This window comes from Passer domesticus, chromosome 14 (assembly GCF_036417665.1).
Source record: "Passer domesticus isolate bPasDom1 chromosome 14, bPasDom1.hap1, whole genome shotgun sequence".
Lineage (NCBI taxonomy): Eukaryota > Metazoa > Chordata > Aves > Passeriformes > Passeridae > Passer > Passer domesticus.
The window spans coordinates 2,654,440-2,674,890 of record NC_087487.1 but is presented as its reverse complement, the minus strand read 5'-3'; the positions used below and the strand labels follow the sequence as shown (position 1 = coordinate 2,674,890).

Sequence of the window (20,451 nt, the reverse complement as noted above, 5' to 3'; positions counted from 1 at the left end):
TGGTTCCTGGGATTTAACTGGGATCTGTAGGAATTGCTAAGGTGGTGGAGCAGTGGGAATTGCTGGGCTGATGGATCTGTGGGAATTGCCAGGCTGATGGAGCTCTGGGATCTGTAGGATATGTGGGAATTGCTGTCCTGATGGCTCAGTGGGGATTGCTGTCCTGATGACTCTGTGGGATTGTCCCCTGTTCTGATGACTCTGTGGGAATGGCCCCTGTCCTGGTGGCTCAGTGGGAATTCCTGTCCTGGTGGCTCTGTGGGATTGCTGTCCTGGTGGCTCTTTGGGATTCTTGTCCCCTGTCCTGGTGGCTCTGTGGGGATTGTCCCCTGTCCTGGTGACTCTCGGGGGATTGCTGTCCTGGTGGCTCAGTGGTGTTCCTGTCCTGGTGGCTCAGTGGGATTCCTGTCCCCTGTCCTGGTGGCTCTGTGGGATTCCTGTCCTGGTGGCTCTGTGGGATTCCTGTCCCCTGTCCTGGTGGCTCTGTGGGATTCCTGTCCTGGTGGCTCAGTGGCGTTCCTGTCCCCTGTCCTGGTGGCTCAGTGGTGTTCCTGTCCTGGTGGCTCTGTGGGATTCCTGTCCCCTGTCCTGGTGGCTCTGTGGGATTCCTGTCCTGGTGGCTCAGTGGTGTTCCTGTCCTGGTGCTCAGTGGTGTTCCTGTCCTGGTGCTCAGTGGTGTTCCTGTCCTGGTGCTCAGTGGGGATTGTCCCCTGTCCTGGTGACTCTTGGGGGATTGCTGTCCTGGTGGCTCTGTGGGATTCCTGTCCTGGTGGCTCTGTGGGATTCCTGTCCTGGTGCTCAGTGGTGTTCCTGTCCTGGTGCTCAGTGGTGTTCCTGTCCTGGTGCTCAGTGGTGTTCCTGTCCCCTGTCCTGGTGCTCAGTGGTGTTCCTGTCCTGGTGCTCAGTGGTGTTCCTGTCCCCTGTCCTGGTGCTCAGTGGTGTTCCTGTCCTGGTGGCTCAGTGGTGTTCCTGTCCTGGTGGCTCTGTGGTGTTCCTGTCCTGGTGCTCAGTGGTGTTCCTGTCCCCTGTCCTGGTGCTCAGTGGTGTTCCTGTCCTGGTGCTCAGTGGTGTTCCTGTCCTGGTGCTCAGTGGTGTTCCTGTCCTGGTGCTCAGTGGTGTTCCTGTCCCCTGTCCTGGTGCTCAGTGGTGTTCCTGTCCTGGTGCTCAGTGGTGTTCCTGTCCCCTGTCCTGGTGCTCAGTGGTGTTCCTGTCCCCTGTCCTGGTGCTCAGTGGTGTTCCTGTCCCCAGGGCTGGAGCGAGGCACGGAGTACAGCTTCCGCGTGGCCGCCATGACCATCAACGGCACGGGCCCTGCCACCGAGTGGGTGTCAGCAGAGACCTTCGAGAGCGACCTGGACGGTGAGAGCCGCCTGGGACAGCCAGCTGGGGACATCCACTGCTCTGCCACTGCTGCCTCCCTGAGCAGCAAACCTCTGTTTCCACTGCTCTTCTGGGTGTACAGTGGGGTTCATTTAGAATTGACATCAGTTCCTGTTTTAACAGAAAATTCTTGCCAAGTCAATGAGGTGGCTTGGAATGGAACTGCTTCTACACTTGCTAGTGCTGAATGTTGGCACCAAGTGCTCTCTGCTGAGGAATATCCATTTCTAGTGACAATGAGATGTCACAGTAGGGAAGATGTTACTATGATATTTTTATGAAAATCCTTTGCTAGGATTTTTCTCTTATTTTAGCTGAGAAGCCTCAGAAAATAATTGTAAACCATAACTATCTGATGGCTGTGGAATGTAGTCTAGACATTGTTTACCAGCAGGTACATCTGATGGGTCCATGTAAGTTGTTTCTACTTAATAACCCATCAAAAATCCAGCTATGTCAGACTCTGAGAATGATGAGCTTTTGCTATCATGCCTTTCTATTCCTTTCCAACTTTCTGATAGATCCTTTTCTCTCCATTCTTTTTAGTATAGCTCTAGTATAACATTTTAATATAATTCATAATATAATAAATCAACCTTCTGAACCATAGAATCAAGATTCTCATCTCTTCCCTCATCCTAAAACCCTCAAACAAAACCATAGAAAATAATAATTGAAAACATTCTCAGCCACAGCCCTTTGCAGTGTTACCCCCATGTTGGTGCTGTGCTTTCTTTGACCCATGGTAACTTATTTTGCACAGAAGAAAAGGGAGATGAATTACATTTTCTGTATTTTCTGCACCACATCTCCCATCAGAAATTCTGTCCTGTGTATTAAATATAAATTATATTGGAATTGTGGGTATTAGAATAATTACATTGAAAATTCTGATGATGGCAGAAAGGTTCCTGAGCTTGTTGAAGCATTAAATGGGATATTTCAAAGCTCTTTGCATGTGCTGTAAAGGGTTCTCCTCAACAGAGGGTCTGCTCATGGATTTTTGTGAGCAGGCTCAGCCATCCTGGCAGCTGGGAGGTGCAATAATGGAAATGAGTCCAGATTTGCTCCCTGCTGCTGGAGGATCCTTCAGCAGCCAGCTTAGGAAGCCTGGAAAACCCTTCTCCCACCTCTGTCTGTGCAAAGCTGATGCTCAGCTTAGTCCTGGCCCTGCTGCTGCTCATTCTCCAGCGTGGACAGAGCAGTTCAGGGAGGTGGGGACTGGGAATTCCGTGATCCGTGTGTCTGTTGGCCCTTGGAGCTGCCACAGTGGGGCAGAGCTCTGTACATGAGCACCTCACAGGGCAGTGGAAGTGTCCCTGAGCTGGAGTTAACAACATTTGCCAGAGGACAGCACCAGGATTAAATTTAAATTTAAACAGGGCAGAAGGAGGAAGAAGAAAAATAACCTTTTCCTTCTCTGTTGGCTTTGTCATTTACATTTTTTCACCTCTGAATGTTGCTGGAAATCTGACTTTCTTCGTATTCTTTCCATTGAATAAAGTAATAAAAATTGACATTTAAGACAACATAACATGATATTCATATAACTCTGCATAATATTCATATAACCCTGCATACACCTGTGAGATCTGTGTGTGCACTCTGCATTTCTTGGGTTTCTTTCTTTAGAAAGCTCATGTGAATAATTTTAACACCATGCAAATACATTTACAGCTCATCTTGCATTTCTTAGGTTCAACAGACACATGAGGCATCATTTCTTTTTATTCCACAGCTGCTTTTTGAGTTGAAATAGAAAAGAATTCCCAGCAGAGTCCCATGGATGTAAAGAGGAGCAGGAGTGTTACAGTTCCACTCTGGAGTCAGAGCAGGTTCCCCCTGAGTGCAGAGCAGGAGGTGTTGAACAATTGTAGAGAGTTTGTCCCCAGTGCAGTGGAAATGTCACCTCTGGTGCTGCCCTTGGAGCTTTGCTGTGTTTAATAGTTGGGAGCTGCAGCTGCTGGGCTGTGGCAGCAGCAGCCCAGAGCTCCCCGGGCTGGGGGCCAGGCCTGTGCTGTGATCCAGCTAATCCTGTTGTGGAGCTTTAGTAAATGTTTGTAGAGAAATGCAGCGTGTTTCATCAAGAAGAAATCCCTGCAGGAAGCACAAGTCCTTGATTCCATTTGGAGTGGGGAGCTCCCTTTGCTGGGAATTATCCCTAATCCCCGGCACCCGAGAAAAGGATGGATTTCACTTCTGAGAAGTGAACCCAAAGTTAGGGACACTCCAGGGACAGGAGGGAGATTGCCTTTAGGTTCCACTCAACAGTGGGGAAAAGCTCTTAGGAGAAATATTAGGGGCTTACAGTGGCACGTTGTGGAAGTGTTCTGGAGTTAGGGATCCACATTCCCTGTCCCTGTGGGATGGGGTGAGACTTGTGTTGCTTTTGGGGAAAGGGTTTGAACATTTGATGTGGACTCTGTATTTTCTGTGTAGTTCCTGCTTATGTTGTATGAATTATGGGAATCCAAGGATCTAGGCAGGGACAACTGTAGGACAGGTGAGGAGAACCCTTTGCAGTGCAGCTCTTACAGGTGTGGAATATCCTATTTAATGCTACAACCAGCTCAGGAACTTTTCTTTCATCACCAGAAAAGTGATGAAAAATTCTTTTCCGTGTCATTACTGTAATACCCACAAGTAAGGAATATGATGGAGCTGCAAGTAGATGAATTTGTGAAGGGGAAGGATGGGATAAAACTGGGTGATGACATGGGCAACATAGATCTGCCTCAACAGATCTGGTACAAAAACCATCCCAACCCCTAAGCTTCAGCACAACTGTGCTGCCTTTTAAAGGGTGAATCTACTGGGATGTAACATGAACATCCTGCTCTTGGAGCTCTGTGCTCTCTGCTGCACCCCGAAGTTTCATTGTGCTCACTCCAGCACACAGAAGTGCTTTGTTTGCCCTTCCTGCTGTCTGTGTCAGTGCCTCTCTTTGAGAGAAGCCTTGCCTGCCTCCCTGTCCCTGCAGAGAGCCGCGTGCCCGAGGTGCCCAGCTCCCTGCACGTGCGCCCGCTGGTCACCAGCATCGTGGTGAGCTGGACCCCGCCCGAGAACCAGGACGTGGTGGTGAGGGGCTACGCCATCGGCTACGGCATCGGCAGCCCCCACGCCCAGACCATCAAGGTGGACTACAAACAGAGATACTACACCATTGAGAACCTGGGTGAGTGCAGGGAGCGGGAGCTGTGCCCCAGCTCAGCCTCCCCCAGCACTCCTGGAGCAGCAGCCGGAGCTCGCTGTGCTCCGTGTGCAGCTGCGGGAGAAAAGGGACTGAAATGTCACCAGCCCTCACTGGTGGCTCCTTTCAAAGGAAAATAAAGATTCACCCCTCCACAGAGCTCTCTGTGGGAGGTAAAACAGTCTGAGAGTGAGAGAAACAGCAATATTGGGAATTCCATAAAATCAGGGGTTTGAGTCATTTTGTTCTTCTAAATTGTTTTTCTCACTCCTGATTTGGCTGTGCTTTAAGGTAGATTTCTGTAACTACAGACTTGAGCTGTGCTGTCCCTGCCCGGGCAGAGGGTGGAATGAGATGGGCTTTAAGGTCCCTTCCAACCCAAACCAGTCTGGGATTCTGTGGCCATGCACAGAAGGTCTGTGTGGAGACTTACTCAGTTCAAACCACAGATTCCACTTCAAAATTAAAATATGGAACAGAGGAGGTGTGGAGAAGCAGAATCCAGGATTCATTGGTTGTGCTGATCTCTTTTCCCCTTCAGATCCCAGCTCCCACTATGTGATAACCCTGAAAGCCTTCAACAACGTGGGGGAAGGGATCCCCCTGTACGAGAGCGCTGTGACCCGGCCCCACTCCGGTGAGTGCTGCCCTGCCCTGGGTGGGCTGGGGCTGGTGGCAGCTCCTGCCTGCCAGCTCATCCCTGCTCGCTTGGCCTTGCACGTTCTGATAAACCACCTAAACTGGGCTCATTTGTACATTCCAAACTCACCTGACAGCTACTAATGGATGTTCTTACTCCAGATGTTCCCCTTACTGAGCACGGCCCACGTGGGTGCAGTTCTAAAGGCCCTGGGCTGGGGTTTATGGTCTTTTTCACTGAGATTTTTGAACGTGATGCCTGTGTTTGCTTTGTGTCCCTCTGTTGTCACTCACACTCAACAAAACCTGGGCAGTTTTTATTTTGGCCTTGTAATCCATGAAGGGTTTAAGCAGGAAGTGTGCAGGTGAGCTGTTGCCATGGCATGGCTCGCTGGGCTCCCTCCCAGCCTGCTGACACCACCCGGGAATCTGGGGGAGGTGCAACACTTGGGGTTAGTCCTGATGAGCTGGAATGCTTGGAGATTCTCCAGAGGATGCTGGAATTGCAGTTTCACAGTTACTGCAAGTTGTTCTCTCACTGGAACCTTCCTTTGAAGGTTCCTGAATGTTTGGGAAGTGGCATCTGCCCATCCAGAGCTCCAGCTCTGTGTCCTGCTCTTTGCTTTCTATGAGAGGACTCAGTGGACACTCCATGCAAATGAAGTTCCAGTGACTGAGTGTTTGGGGTTCCCAGGCCATGGCTGATTGCTCTGGGCACTAATTAGAGCTATGCCAGCAGGGATTTGTTGTCTTACTGTCTGGAGGAGGGAGGACAATGCAAGAGTGATGTTATTGCCCAGTCTGATGTCACCTATTAACTCTGGCTTTTCTCTCTTTCTCTCCATTCCTCACCTTCCATCTCATTGCACTTCCCTGCATCCCCTTTTTTGTTTTGGTTGACATTAAAATGCCACCTCCTCCCTTTTTAATTCTAAACCACGGCCTTTCCCCCATGGATTGCCCAGACACTTCCGAGGTTGATTTGTTTGTTATTAATGCTCCATACACTCCAGTGCCAGATCCGTCTCCCATGATGCCCCCGGTGGGAGTTCAGGCTTCCATCCTGAGCCATGACACCATCAGGATCACTTGGGCAGACAACTCCCTGCCCAAGAACCAGAAGATCACGGACGCGCGGTTCTACACCGTCCGCTGGAAAACCAACATCCCTGCCAACACCAAGTACAAGGTACTGAGTCCTGGGCAGCTGCCCAGCCCTGCCAGGGCAAGGCACAGCTCTGGGAACTCTGCTGGGCTCCTTGGAGGAGCAGAATTTGTCCCAACTCCACTTCCAGCTGAATGCACAGCTCTGGGAGCTCTGCTGGGCTCCTTGGAGGGGCAGGATTGGTCCAGCCCCACTCCCAGGGCAAGGCACAGCTCTGGGAGCACTGCTGAGCTCCTTGGAGGGGCAGGATTGGTCCAACTCCACTTCCAGCTGAATGCACAGCTCTGGGAGCTCTGCTGGGCTCCTTGGAGGGGCAGGATTGGTCCAGCCCCACTCCCAGGGCAAGGCACAGCTCTGGGAGCTCTGCTGGGCTCCTTGGAGGGGCAGGATTGGTCCAGCCCCACTCCCAGGGCAAGGCACAGCTCTGGGAGCACTGCTGAGCTCCTTGGAGGGGCAGGATCCCTCCAGCCCCACTCCCAGGGCAAGGCACAGCTCTGGGAGCACTGCTGAGCTCCTTGGAGGGGCAGGATCCCTCCAGCCCCACTCCCAGGGCAAGGCACAGCTCTGGGAGCTCTGCTGGGATGAACCCAGGGTTCTTGGAGCCAGGATTGCTCTGGGTGTGGTGGGAGCAGTTCTTTGGTGTCACGTGTGGGAAGGAGCTGGAGCTCTGGGTGTTGTGGCAGAGCTGCTCCAGGGAGGGAACAGGAATTCCCAGAGCTCTGCTCTGTGGACATGGTGATATTGAAGCTTCCCCCTGCCCTGATCCCAGGGAGGGGGAGGTGTGGGCTCCCCTCTGGAGAGCACTGAAGTTGCAAGGGGTGTGTGATTGGGGCCCCTCACTGAGCCATGCAGGGAAAACAGATTTACCCCCATGGTTTGGAGTTTCCTTTTAGAGCCTTTCCAGTTCCTACAAAGCTAATAGTGAACTTTTCCTTTGGGAGCTGACTGGTTTCAAAATACACAACAAAAACTTTATTATATCCTTGCCTTCCTCCATTTTCATGTGTTTGGATTTGGAGACTGGATTTGGGGTTTGGTTTGGTGGTTGGTTGGATTTTTTTAGTAATTTTCAGAGTTACCTGGAGGTTTTAGAACTGCTGACTGCAAATTTCACATTTGTAATGAGACTCAGAGGAACTGGTTGTTAAAATTCCCAGCCAGTGGAGCTCCCTTTATGCTCCTGCAGAGCCAGCTTGTTATAATCCAGATCTTTTCTTTATTGAAATGAAAAGATGTAAATATGTGTGTATTCCTCCTCTAAAGGCAAGTTACTTCTGAGCCACATTCCTGAGTCGTGTGCAGAGGATGTCTCAGGAGTTGTTTAAATAAAGCTGCAGTTTCATTAGCTAATAGCTTAAAAGAATGAAATAAAATAGAAGATGGAATAAAACAGTAAATTTACTATTCCTACTGTTCCAGTGCTGGTGGTCAGTGGGCAACAAGTTTTACTGTGACCAAAACCAACATGGAATGATGGGATATAATTTAAAATTACTGAAAAATGTAGAAAGGATTTGCCTGAAGGAGAGAAGTTTGAGGTATTTGCTCCAATCACATGTAACCCATGTGTCTGGAGAGCCCACATCCTGCTTCCCTCCCCTTGTTTCTGTTGGGAATGCTCTCCTGCCCTGTTGGATGGTTTTTGGGAGGTCAGAGCCCTTGCAGGGAGTGCTGGGTCTCAGTCAGGCTGAGAGCCTCACTGCAGGGAGAGCAGGGCTTGTCCTGCCCCTCTGCATCAGGGGCTTTGGAGTGTCCCCATTCTTGGGGACAGAGCTCCTGTGTCACCTCTGCAGCCTCCAGAGCTGCGTCTGCTCAGCCCAGTGGGGTTTCATTCTCCCTCATCCCTAAACTGGGAGGAGACTGTCCCCTGGGATGTTCTGTTCCTGCCCTGTCCCGAGCTCCTGGGCAAGGAGCTGTCTGCTCTCCGTGGTTCCTCCTTGTTTGTGCAGGGAGCTGAGGAAAACAAGGATCTCAGTCCTCAGGGCAGGGCTGTGCCAGTGTGAGCCTGGAAACCCAGGAACAGATGGGGCCAGCTCCTGTGCTTGAGCTGCCTCTGCACCAACAGGGTTATTGGAGCCCTGGTTGCTGAGAATTTTAGACTTTCTGTGCTGCCAGACACTGACCCCCAAAAGAACACTACATTGAACCTGAAGCCGTAGAGAAAACTTCCAGAACTGAAGAACAGAGCTAGAATTATCAGTGGACAGTTTAAACAGAAGTGTCTAATATCACATAGCAGGAAACTTAAAGTTTTAGAATATAGTACTGTATGTAAAGCAAGATAAAAAATTTAGAACAGAAGCTAGTCCTTCTTTACCTTTTTCTTCATGAATTTGAGTAGTATTGTGTAATTAGACAAAAAAGTCCACATTGCCAGACACAAGTAGTTAAAGTTAAAAGTAAAAATAATTTAAGTATCATTTCTTAATTAGACCGTTTACCCTTAAAAGACCTTACAAAGAGAGAGACAGAGCTCCCTTTTTTTACCTTATCAGTGAAGCACTGTAAAACTCACAACTTATAAAACTGTAACAATGGAGCAGTTTCCCCAAGCCCCCTTGTTGGTGTGTGGGGTTGTCCTGCAGCTACCTGGGATCCATCAGGAATCAATGAAAATATTAAACATTGCATCTTTTAGGACTGCATAAAACAGAAACAGATTGTTCAGGGTAATATTTATGGAGTTTGTTTCTAGCAGGTGAGCAGGGTTTGGCACTGTGGGATAGGCTGGGATTTTAAAAATAATGAAGTGCTGTTAAATTGTGGGGTCTGACACTCCAGGGGGGCTCTGGTGTGTCATTTACCCTCAGTGGGATGCACAGGGAAACAAAAAGATCCCAAGTTTCAAAGCCAGAGATGGAAACCAGAACTTCCACCTGTAAAAGGAGCCCAGCTGCCCCATCAAATAATACAAATATTGGAGTGCTTAAATACTGCTGGGAATTCCAGCATCCTGGAGAGGAAGAGCTTTTTGGGGTAAAGCAGCTGGGAATGCCAGATGGGAGGGAAGGATTCCTGCCTTGGACTTGTCACTCCATCCCTCCCAGTGAGGTGTGCATTCCCCAGGGAGCTGTGCCCCTTCCAGCTGTGCCCCTCAGCCACAGTCCCACCCACTCCAAACTGCACTGAGCCTCACCAGGGAGAGGTTTAAAGCCAGTGGAGGGTTTGATTTTAATTCCTTTTATGAGTCTTTGTTGTCTGGCCACAGACAGCAAAGCCCCGGGCACAAATCCCTGCCATCCCTTGGATCAGCATTTCCTGAACTTCCATCCCTTGGAAGAAAAAAGAAATGAAGAGATGGAGATCTCAGGGTTTCTTTGTCACTGCTGGAGCCTTCAGGAAAGGTGCCTTTACCTTGGCAATAAATCAGCTGCACTCAGTGGTTTCTGGAGGCAGTGGCTGTGGCAGGTGTTGTATGGCCCTGTCAGATCCTGCAACAACTCTTTAATTCTGTGTTTGCAGCACTGCAGGTCAAGGTGGGGATATACATATCTGTAAACACAGCTTTCCCTCTTTTCCATGGCCTCCAGTACGTTCTGTTGGTGCTGAAGCCATTGATAACAAACAGCAGATCTTTAGAAATGCTGAATTACAAATTCCACTCTGACCCACGTGTAGCTTCCTTGTGTGATCCTAAATAACCATTTTTTTTTCTGAAAAGAATCTACATTTCAGTAAAGCTTCATTCTCTTCAAGTCTCACTAGTGTATCCTTAGTTGATTGTTTACTACATTTAAGGTTGCTCTGGAGATTCCAGCAGGGATCTGGGAGGCAGCTCCAGGTTCCAAGCAGGACTGCTCCTTGCTGTGCTTTTTGTTTTCCCCAGCCAGAAGAGTTAATGAAATGCTGTAAACGAACCCCCAGGTAAACAGGGCTTTAACCACTGCAGAACAAGTGGGCCCTGGCCCTTGAATTGTCTTTTTTCATTTCTAATTGACTGCTGCTAAGTGCTCCTGCTGATTGCAGCATTTCTAGTGGAGGATAAACGTTGATATTTGATTAATGAATTTGCACGCCAGAGAAGAACCAGCCCTAATTAATGAGTGTGGTTATGGAAATGCTGGGAACAGAGGGCTGGGGCTGTGTGAGGGGGTGCTTTGGGGAGGGCTGACCCTGTTTCCCTTGCAGACTGCAAATGCCACCACTCTGAGCTACCTGGTGACAGGGCTGAAGCCAAACACCCTCTACGAGTTCTCGGTGATGGTGACCAAGGGCAGGAGATCCAGCACCTGGAGCATGACAGCACATGGGACAACCTTTGAATTAGGTACTGCTGGGGTGTTCCCAAAGAAACCTCCGCCTGAAATGGTTCTGCTGATTAACACTTGCTGGTGGTGGGGGGGTCAGAATAGTTCAGTCAGAAATTCTGATTAAAAAACAACAACATACTTGAAAATTGCAAGGGATGATTGCAGGAGAATTTACATCAAATTGCAGAGAAGTCATGAATAATGTACCACACTTCATGGGCAGGAGAGAAGAAAGTCTCACAAAAAGCACCTCAACAGCAAATACAAAGAAAACACTTCAGCAAATAATAATTAAAATTTGCCGTAAATGTGATGATAATTGTTACAGAGTGAGAGCGTGCATGAGGCAAATGAAGACAAAAAAATCACAGTCGGCATTAAGACATCCAAATGAGCTCTAAATTCCTGTTCAGTGCAGAAGAGAGGAGGGTTTGAGGCTGCCAGGAACAACTCAGGCCCAGGGAGTGACTGTGGGGGCCAGGCCTCTCCCTGACGTGCCCCTCATTAGCTCTTCTTACCCTGCAGTGTTAAATGAACTTTGGGCAATTAAATTTACTGCCTATTATGGGGAGGGTTCTCTTTAGATGGGCTGTGGAGGACAAGAAGCCCACAGTCCAAATGAGCCCAGAGTTCTCATTCTAAATGAAAATACAGCCAAAAAATCAATCATGCAAAGAATTAGTGAGATTTTCCAGATAGTCTATAATAGAAATCCTTTCATTTCTGCTTAAGAAAAAGCAAACCCAGGATAAAATCTGAACTCTGTGAACTTACTCTGAAGTCCCAGTGAGCTTCAGCTGCTTTTGAAAACATTGTGGTGGTTTTGGGTGGGAATTCCACGGTGTGGGGCCAGCTCTGGGCTGGGGCTCCTTTCCAGCCCACATGAAACACTCCATTTGGTGTTTCTGCTGACACAGGTTCAGTCCTCAGCCATAACTCTGCTCGGAGTGCAGGCACTGTAAAAGCTGCACAAAGAAAGGTTTTTAAAAGAGAATTTGACACAAAGCCCCTGAGCCAGGGCTCAGTGCACTTAAAGAGGAAAGCTCAGGTTGAAGTGACTGTAAGGAATATTTGCAAATATGACCCAAAAGCTGGGGAACTAAGGAGACAATTTAAAACAGAAATTAAAAATAAAGGCTAAATATATGTTCTCATAACAAATCTTGTGATTTATAATACTGGCCAAATTCCTGAGTGAGTGGCTCGTTTTGGGATACTCCTGAGAAGTTGTGTAGGACTCGCTCCTGACAGGAAAATAAGGAATTCTGGGCTCTGTGTTCTCTGTGTGTTCCTGATCTCCTGTGGGCTACTCCTGATTTTCTCTCATTGTTTCCTCTGAATCCTGTTTTTACAGAATATTTGGGGCAATAGTTACAATAACTCCTGGGCTTTGGCTGTCCCTGGTTTGCAGTTCTTCATGACAGGGATAATTGGTGGCCATCCCCGAGGATTTATGGATGGATTTCTAATAGGTCACCTACATCAACTTCTGGAAATGCAGAAATGCAGTGATGCTGTGATTGTATTAAACAGCCAAGGTGGCTTTGCTCTGGGCTGCCCCCTGAGGAGCCTCCTGGATTTCAGGATGTGGCACTGCAGGGATGCTCAGTGCCCTCTGGAGGCTCCAGCTCACAGCAAGGATTTCAGTTTTCTGCTGGAGCCATTTGTGCTGTTTCCTGAATTTTTGGCAGGAGAGGCTGATGGGAGAAGGAAAACTCTCCCCTCCTTTCTTTCCCTCAGTGCTCTCTCTGGCAACCCAAGGAAAGAGGTTTTGTTCAGCAAACCCTTCTGCATTTGAAACCCTCTGGGTGCAGGTGCCTTCCAAATTCCAAATCATTCCTCAGGAGCTCAGCCAGCCATTGCAGGTTTGCCCAGAGGTTGTTCCCCAGAGCAGCTGGGGCTGCCCCAGGATCCCTGGCAGTGCCCAGGCCAGGCTGGACAGGGCTTGGAGCAGCCTGGGACAGTGGAAGGTGTCCCTGCCATGGCAGGGGGTGGCACTGATGGGCTCTGAGGTCCATTCCCACCCAAACCATTCCAGGCTGGTATAATTCTGAGTAGTTGGTGGATTTACTTTGCTGATTGGGATTTAAGTGGCAAATGGGCACTTTTGGGTCTGAGTCCCACCATAAACCTGGAACCAGGGAGACACTTCAGCCTATACAGCTAGAGACATGCCTGCCTGTAAAGAATGTGTCTTCCACAAGTTTGGAGGATTTTTCTGACAACTGAAGAAATTCCGGTGAGAAGTCACTGGCCCCAGTTGTGCAGATTTTTGAGAATGCTCAGTCATGGCTCACATCTGGTGCCAGAAATGCTCTGGAAAGGGGGAGCCCCATATGGGAGGGAGGCACTGACCCTGATGGCATTGGCCAGTGAGGGGGGATTTATAACAGTAACGAGAATAACCCAAATATGTAGAATAACCACATAAAAATGAGCTGGAGATCCGGGCCCTGAGCTGGCTGTGCCCTGGTGTGACAGAGCAGCCCCTGCTGACTCCTGGCTCTGTGTTCCAGTGCCAACGTCGCCGCCCAAGGACGTGACCGTGGTGAGCAAGGAGGGCAAGCCCCGCACCATCATCGTCAACTGGCAGCCGCCCTCCGAGGCCAACGGCAAAATCACAGGTGGGCACGGGGACCCGGGAGTGCCCGGCTGCTCTGCCAGCTCACGCTCACTGTTCACCTCTGTGCCTCGCCCAGCACGCTCACAGCTAAACTAACGGCAGCGGGAAATGGAGGTGAAGCAGAAGTGCAGCTGGAAGTTGAAATATCTCCATAACCTCTGTGCTGTTCTAATAGCAGGCCTCCAGCAATGCCCCAGAGCAGAGGTTTGTTTAGGAGAAGCCATCCCAGTGCTCTTTGTCATCTTTGTGGCATTTTTGTGCCACAGAACAGACTTCTGAGCAGTTCCCTGTTCCCCTGACAGAACCGTTAGGAGTAAACTGTTATTTGCCTTTAACTGCATCACTGCCACACAGGATAAATCACTTTCCAGAGAGTAATAATGACTGTTACCTTCTGTAATTTCTGTTCAGATTCCCATTTGGAAGGGCTTTCTGAAATAATCCACTTCAATTTTAATTTTTAAAGCTGAAATCAGATTTGTGGGTTTGGGTCTTAGCTCAGGATTACCCATGGTGCAGAATCCAACCTGGGACACCTGACTGGGCAGGACTGGAGCCCAGGCTGTGCACAGGGGACTAAAACTGATTAAATCACTGAAAAGGCAGCAAAATGTTTCCTCTCCATGGGTCTGGAGGATTGCCTGGAGACACAGGAGCCTTTGGTGGAGGGATCTGGCTGCCAGGAGGGGCACAAATGTCTCCCACTGTGGCACACCCAAGGAAGGGGGGAGAGCTACAGAGAGCAGCATTTACCTGCAAAGGGCTGGCAAAATTATCCCAAAATTGTCCAGCTCCCAAATCCCATGGCAGTGAAGGAAACCCTTGGAACAGAACTGTTCAGTATTTATCAGCTTTTGCACAAGGAGCAGTCAACAGCTTAAAAATGAACTAAAATGGTGATTTAGAGCTAAGCCTGAGTGCAGCAGGCACCAGCTCCCCTTTCCCAAACCCCCTCTCCAGCTCCCCTTTCCCAAACCCCCTCTCCAGCTCCCCTTTCCCAAACCCCCTCTCCAGCTCCCCTTTCCCAAACCCCCTCTCCAGCTCCCCTTTCCCAAAACCCAGCTCCCCTTTCCCAAACCCCCTCTCCAGCTCCCCTTTCCCAAACCCCTTCTCCAGCTCCCCTTTCCCAAACCCCCTCTCCAGCTCCCCTTTCCCAAACCCCTTCTCCAGCTCCCCTTTCCCAAACCCCCTCTCCAGCTCCCCTTTCCCAAACCCCCTCTCCAGCTCCCCTTTCCCAAACCCCCTCTCCAGCTCCCCTTTCCCAAACCCCCTCTCCAGCTCCCCTTTCCCAAACCCCCTCTCCAGCTCCCCTTTCCCAAACCCCAGCTCCCCTTTCCCAAACCCTCTCTCCAGCTCCCCTTTCCCAAAGCCCCTCTCCAGCTCCCCTTTCCCAAACCCTCTCTCCAGCTCCCCTTTCCCAAACCCCCTCTCCAGCTCCCCTTTCCCAAACCCCCTCTCCAGCTCCCCTTTCCCACCTCCAGCTCCCTTTTCCAGTGCCCAAGCAGTTTTTGGGATGTGGGGCCCGAGTGCCCTCTGCTGGGAGCAGCCCCATCAGCCGAGGCACTAATTAATTACTCATTAACCCACTCTGTGCTGTCAGTGATGCCAGGATTCCGAGTGCTGATGTCATTCCATGGCCCCCTGTCCATGGAATGCTGAGCTGGGCCACTCTGGGTCCTGCATGCTTGGGCTTCATTAGAGCTGCTGACTAATTAGGGCAGTCTGAAATTAATTCAGTGCTTGTGCCTCTAGACTGTTATAATGCTTTTAGCATCACTTCATATTTTATATATATATTTATATAAATATATAGATATAATCTATATATTATATATATAGATTAATTAGATTATTATATTATATACTTCAGATTATTTAGATTAAATTATTATTATATATATGTATATAATATATAGAGAGAATATACATATATTCTCTACAAATCCATTTCCCACATTTAGATATCTTACAGATGTAGAGATATATAGATATACAACAGATATATATAAACAGATACATAGTAATATAAAAATTTATATTTCCATATATGTTACATAGAAAGTAAATACTTGAAGCTGGGTGTAGATATAGTGATACAAATATATAAATAATATATGAAAATATATCATGTATATTGTGTTATATATAATATATATTAAATACAGATTCAAGTATTTATTTCTGTGTGTATATAAATATATAGAGGTTCAAGTATTTATTTTATGCTGATCTGTGTTTCTTGTATAAAACAGTTATAAAGTTTTTACTGCATAATGATTGGTGACTGCACTGTATTTTAATAACAGAACATAAACCCTTCCCATACCTTTTTTCTGGGATGTGCAGGGCAGCCTCAGTTCTCTTCAGATTCTTGTTGCCTTTGTTAATACACTGAAAAATTATGAATAATACTCTGAAAAATAACGAAATAATAATGAAATAATAGTAATACTTTGTTAATACACTGAAAAATAATGAATAATAGCCTGAAAAATAATGAAATAATGTCATAATAATGAAATAATAGTAATACTATGTTAATACACTGAAAAATAGTGAATAAGAGACTGAAAAATAATGAAGTAATGACCTAATAATGAAATAATAATAATACTTTGTTAATACACTGAAAAATAATGAAAAACAGGTGGTTTCACTGTGTTTTGTTGTTTTCATGTAATTTAAATAATATCATATTAATTCTTTGAGGATGTTTTGATAATGGCAGCTTTATTTTATTGTGTTGATCTATAAATAGGTAAAGAGCTGGAAATAGCCATTTGTCCACATTCAGGGAATGGTGATCAGAAACATTTTCAATGATATTGATATTTTAAATGGCTTTTTTCCCTTACCACCCTCTTAGAACAGTTCAGAGGGCAGAGGGGAGGGCAGGCTGGTATTTGCAGATGGTGTTAGTGTTTGCCAGAGTCAGAGCCCAGCTGGCACAGCAGCCAGAGCACGCCCTGTCCCTGACGGTGGCACTGTCCCCTGTGTGCCAGGCTACATCATCTACTACAGCACGGACGTCAACGCCGAGATCCACGACTGGGTGATCGAGCCCGTGGTGGGCAACAGGCTGACCCACCAGATCCAGGAGCTCACCCTGGACACCCCCTACTTCTTCAAGATCCAGGCGCGCAACTCCAAGGGCATGGGGCCCATGTCTGAGGCCGTGCAGTTCCGCACCCCCAAAGGTACCCGGGGCACAGGGCTCCTGGGGGGGACAGGGCTCCTGGGGGGGACAGGGCTCCTGGGGGGGACAGGGCTCCTGGGGGGACAGGGCTCCTGGGGGGGACAGGGCTCCTGGGGGGGACAGGGCTCCTGGGGGGCAGCACCAGGCTCTGCAGGGACCTTGGGCTGGCACCGAGTGAGTGCCTGTGGCTGGAGCTCAGCTCTGGGGGTCACTGGCTGGCCCACAGCCTGGGGGCTCCGGGCTGGGCTGTCCTGCAGTGACAGTGCGGGTGTCACATCTGCTCCTGCAGTGACACTGCAGGTCCCATGTGTCACATCTGCTCTTGGTGTCACATCTGCTCCTGCAGTGACAGTGCAGGTCACGTGTGTCACATCTGCTCCTGCAGTGACAGTGCATGTGTCACATCTGCTCCTGCAGTGACAGTGCATGTGTCACATCTGCTCCTGCAGTGACAGTGCAGGTCCCGTGTGTCACATCTGCTCCTGGTGTCACATCTGCTCCTGCAGTGACAGTGCAGGTCCCGTGTGTCACATCTGCTCCTGCAGTGACAGTGCAGGTCCCGTGTGTCACATCTGCTCCTGCAGTGACAGTGCAGGTGTCACATCTGCTCCTGCAGTGACAGTGCAGGTCCCGTGTGTCACATCTGCTCCTGCAGTGACAGTGCAGGTCCCGTGTGTCACATCTGCTCCTGGAGTGGGATGGTGCAGTGGGAACTCATGGGATGCAACAGGCCCCCAGTTCAGGAGCTGATGGTGATGGGCAAAGATAGTAAAGAGTAAAATGGGAGAGAGCTTGGGAAAAATAGAGTTATTAGTTTATTGTCATAGAATGCTGTCCCAGAATTGGCTGGGAGGGAGCTTGCAGCCCATCCGTGGGCAGGGACACCTCCACCAGCCCAGGCTGCTCCAAGCCCTCTCCAGGCTGCCCTTGGACACTTCTCCATGTGAATTTCAAGAGCTGTACCCTGTGCTGTGGGAAACTTGGAATTCTGTCTCACTCCTTCAATCCTTGTGATGTGTCTCTTGTTTTTTCCTCCCTGTGCTTGCCCCACTAAGCTGAATCCTCAGATAAAATGCCCAATGACCAAGGTAAATGAACAGCCACATTTCTCCTCTCCATCCCTCACTGTTCTGTTTGCTGTCCATGTGCTGTGACATTTTCTGAGTGCAGCAGGATCCTGCTGTGCTGACAGGGAGAGCTGGCACTCCTGGCCGTGGGTGGCAGGAATGTGAGGGGATCTCTGCAGAGATGTCCCAGAAGGGCCATGGGGGTTGTGCCAGCTCTGAATCCTGCTGGGGGAATGGCTTTGGAGCCAGAGCTGCCCCATCCAGCCCTGCCCACGTACAAGGGGTGGGAGATCAAAGGGTTCTGGTTAGCACAAGTGCTGCTTGTGAGGATTCATTCCATAATAAAGGCAGGGAAGCCTGGAAAGCTCTGTGCAGGAAAGATTCTGCCTGTCAGCTCATTTGGAGCCCAGACTCTCCTGAGGAACCCAGCACTGGCTCCTAAAAGCCTTAAGCTTTTAAAATGTTTGCTTGAAAAATGGGAGCTTTGAGCTTCCCACATCGAATTAGAAGGTGGATGTCCCAGGGCACTTCTTGCTTTCTTCCAAATAACCTACAAGCCCCATAAAAAAGGGAGAATTAGTCTGAAGGGATGAGTTAAAAAGGCCATTGGCAAACAGCTTAGACATGCAATTAAAGAGATCCTAAAGGGGCTCTGAGGGAGCTGCTCCTCACTTGGCTCCTCAGCTTGGTACTTGGAGTAATTTATTAAATGTGCTTTTACTCTGCACCAGGTAATGCTGTGATTGAACTGCTCCCCATCCCTGTGTCCTGGAGGTGGGGCTGGGCTTTGGGCTGTCTGGGGAGCAGATGCTCCAATGTCCTTGTCCTGCTCACCTGCAGCAGCAGGGAATGGGGGAAGGTTACAGGGCTTTAGGTGAAAGTTGCTGTTTTCTGCTTCTCCCTGCTCCAACCCCATTTCAGCCAGTGTTACATCCTAAAGTAACAAGTTCTCCTAGTCATGATCAATTTTTATCACATCCTATAAATCATCAAAGCCAGGGGTTTTGTTAGAGAATTCCTATAGGGACACTGGGAGAGAGGGAATGGTGGCAGTAGCTGGAACGTGGGGAAGGGGAAGGCAGAGGAAGGGCAGGAGAAGTGAGGAGCTGCCCTGTGACAGCAGCACTGAACTGCCAGGCTGGCACCTGCAGGAAAGAACCTACAAGTTAGGCTGGCAGCAAAACCAAAGGGGATTGATGCTGTGCCCTCAATGGTTCTGTCCTTTTCTCTCTTTGTCTGCTTTATGTTTCCCTCTGAACTCAGCACAGGATTCTGTTTTCCCACCCCCTTCTGGAGCACAGGGCTCTGGGCCTGTTGCTCTCAGGCCTTGTCCTAAAGCAAAGATTAAGGTCTCTGATCAAGTAACCCCATCCTGAAGTCACCCACAGTTAAAATGTTCTGTCTGGATATATTGTAACATGGAGGTTCAGAGCTGAATGAAAAACAATTCCAGCAAATGCTGTCTTAAACTGTCCCTTGAAATAGGTCACACTGCCTGAGATGGGGCTGCCAGGAGTGCATTTAAAGGTGTAAATGTTCATCTCTGGGTTTAGGGATTGGATCCTTGGCTGGGTACCTAAATTCCATCCTAAATCCATCAGGGAGGACATGGGTTCCATAGGCTCACTGTGCCTTGCCTCTCTCAGCCCTGATCTGATGTCCCTTGCTGACCTCAGGGCAGTTGTTCCCTTCTCCTTCATGGTGTTCTTCAGGACACTGAGCTGCACTTGGCCAAGCACAGGTCCTTGCAGAGCTCACTGGAAGCATTCCTCATGGATAATTCTCATTCTTCTCACTTAATTTGTTGTTAATCTTCTTAATAGGCTCCACATGTTTTTTTTTTATGGTGCTATTTTAACAAAGCATTGCACAGCACTGTCAGATATTTCCTGGAAGCCTAAATGCAGTATATTTTATATATTTCTCATTATATATCTGCATAGTTACTGTTACCAGCCACATTTATGGGCTGACACTCAGCTTCTTGAAGACACTTGTTCTCCATAAACCAGGAAGATGGATGTGAGGTGTGTGCCATCCTCTCCATCCCCTTTTCCATCATCTCACCTGCTTTAGGGCTCCAGCTGCTCCACTGGAAATGCTCAGGGTGTGTGACTGCCCTCCCTAAACATTGCAGGTTCTTTGTGTCCCCCCTGTGCCACAGCTCCTCTGCCTGCTCAGCAGCAGGCTCGGGGATTCTGAGTCCATGGGGTTCCCCCTTGCCAGGGCAGGTTGAGTGGCCACAGACACAAATCCATTGGCAGAGGCTGTGTAAGGCTGCCCAGTCTGTCTCTGCAGGGTGATTGGTGCCCTCAAAGGGAGCCCTGGTGCTGTGTCCTCTCCATCCTGCAGCTCCTGGGTCCTTCCCATGTCCTGCCTTTCCCTCACCGCACACACAGAACCTTCTCCTTGCTCCCCTCCCAGCTTCAGCCCCTGCCTGCTTTGCCATTTGTCTTTATTTCAGTTCACAGGCTCTCACTTGGGGTTCAGTTTCCATTTGTTACACATCCTTTAACACCTCATACTTCTTGATTAAAGGGGATTTTTAACAGAAACAATCCTTCTCCTGGCTGTTCTCCTCCACACTGCCTCGCTTTCTGGAGGTGTTTTCTGTGTGGAACAGTGTGAAAATGTGTAAAATACTCTGGATTCCTGTAACCAGAGGAATATTGCCCTTTGCACCATTACTGAATGCTTCCCCTACTCCAGTGTTTTTGTTATTAATTTTGCATTGGAGCATTTGGATGAAAACAGAGTGGAAGGACCAGGTTTGGATGTAACTGATTTATTGTTCCCTCGGGTTTCACCAAAACCACTTTTGGGGTGCTTTGTTGTCACCTGTGGGGTGCAGGGGAGAACAGGGAGGAGCTGAAAGCAAGTTTTTATGGCTAGGCAAGCCCTTAATATTACATTTACTATGCTGGGATCCTGCACACATTTC

At 48.8% G+C, this 20,451-nt stretch overlaps 1 protein-coding gene across 7 annotated transcripts in view; it reads left to right on the top strand.

Moving 5' to 3' along the window:
* Positions 1 to 20,451, top strand: part of NEO1 (neogenin 1) — a 173,645-nt gene that overhangs the window by 142,360 nt on the left and 10,834 nt on the right. For 4 of the 7 annotated variants that reach the window (XM_064389445.1, XM_064389449.1, XM_064389451.1 and 1 more), the window contains exons 14-21: positions 1,249 to 1,359; positions 4,361 to 4,555; positions 5,112 to 5,207; positions 6,175 to 6,398; positions 10,503 to 10,641; positions 13,141 to 13,248; positions 16,250 to 16,444; positions 17,499 to 17,531. In XM_064389445.1, the coding sequence (XP_064245515.1) occupies positions 1,249 to 1,359; positions 4,361 to 4,555; positions 5,112 to 5,207; positions 6,175 to 6,398; positions 10,503 to 10,641; positions 13,141 to 13,248; positions 16,250 to 16,444; positions 17,499 to 17,531 (1,101 nt within the window). The remainder of the gene's footprint in view (positions 1 to 1,248; positions 1,360 to 4,360; positions 4,556 to 5,111; positions 5,208 to 6,174; positions 6,399 to 10,502; positions 10,642 to 13,140; positions 13,249 to 16,249; positions 16,445 to 17,498; positions 17,532 to 20,451) is intronic. The other 3 variants (XM_064389450.1, XM_064389446.1, XM_064389447.1) reach the window with 2 other exon arrangements.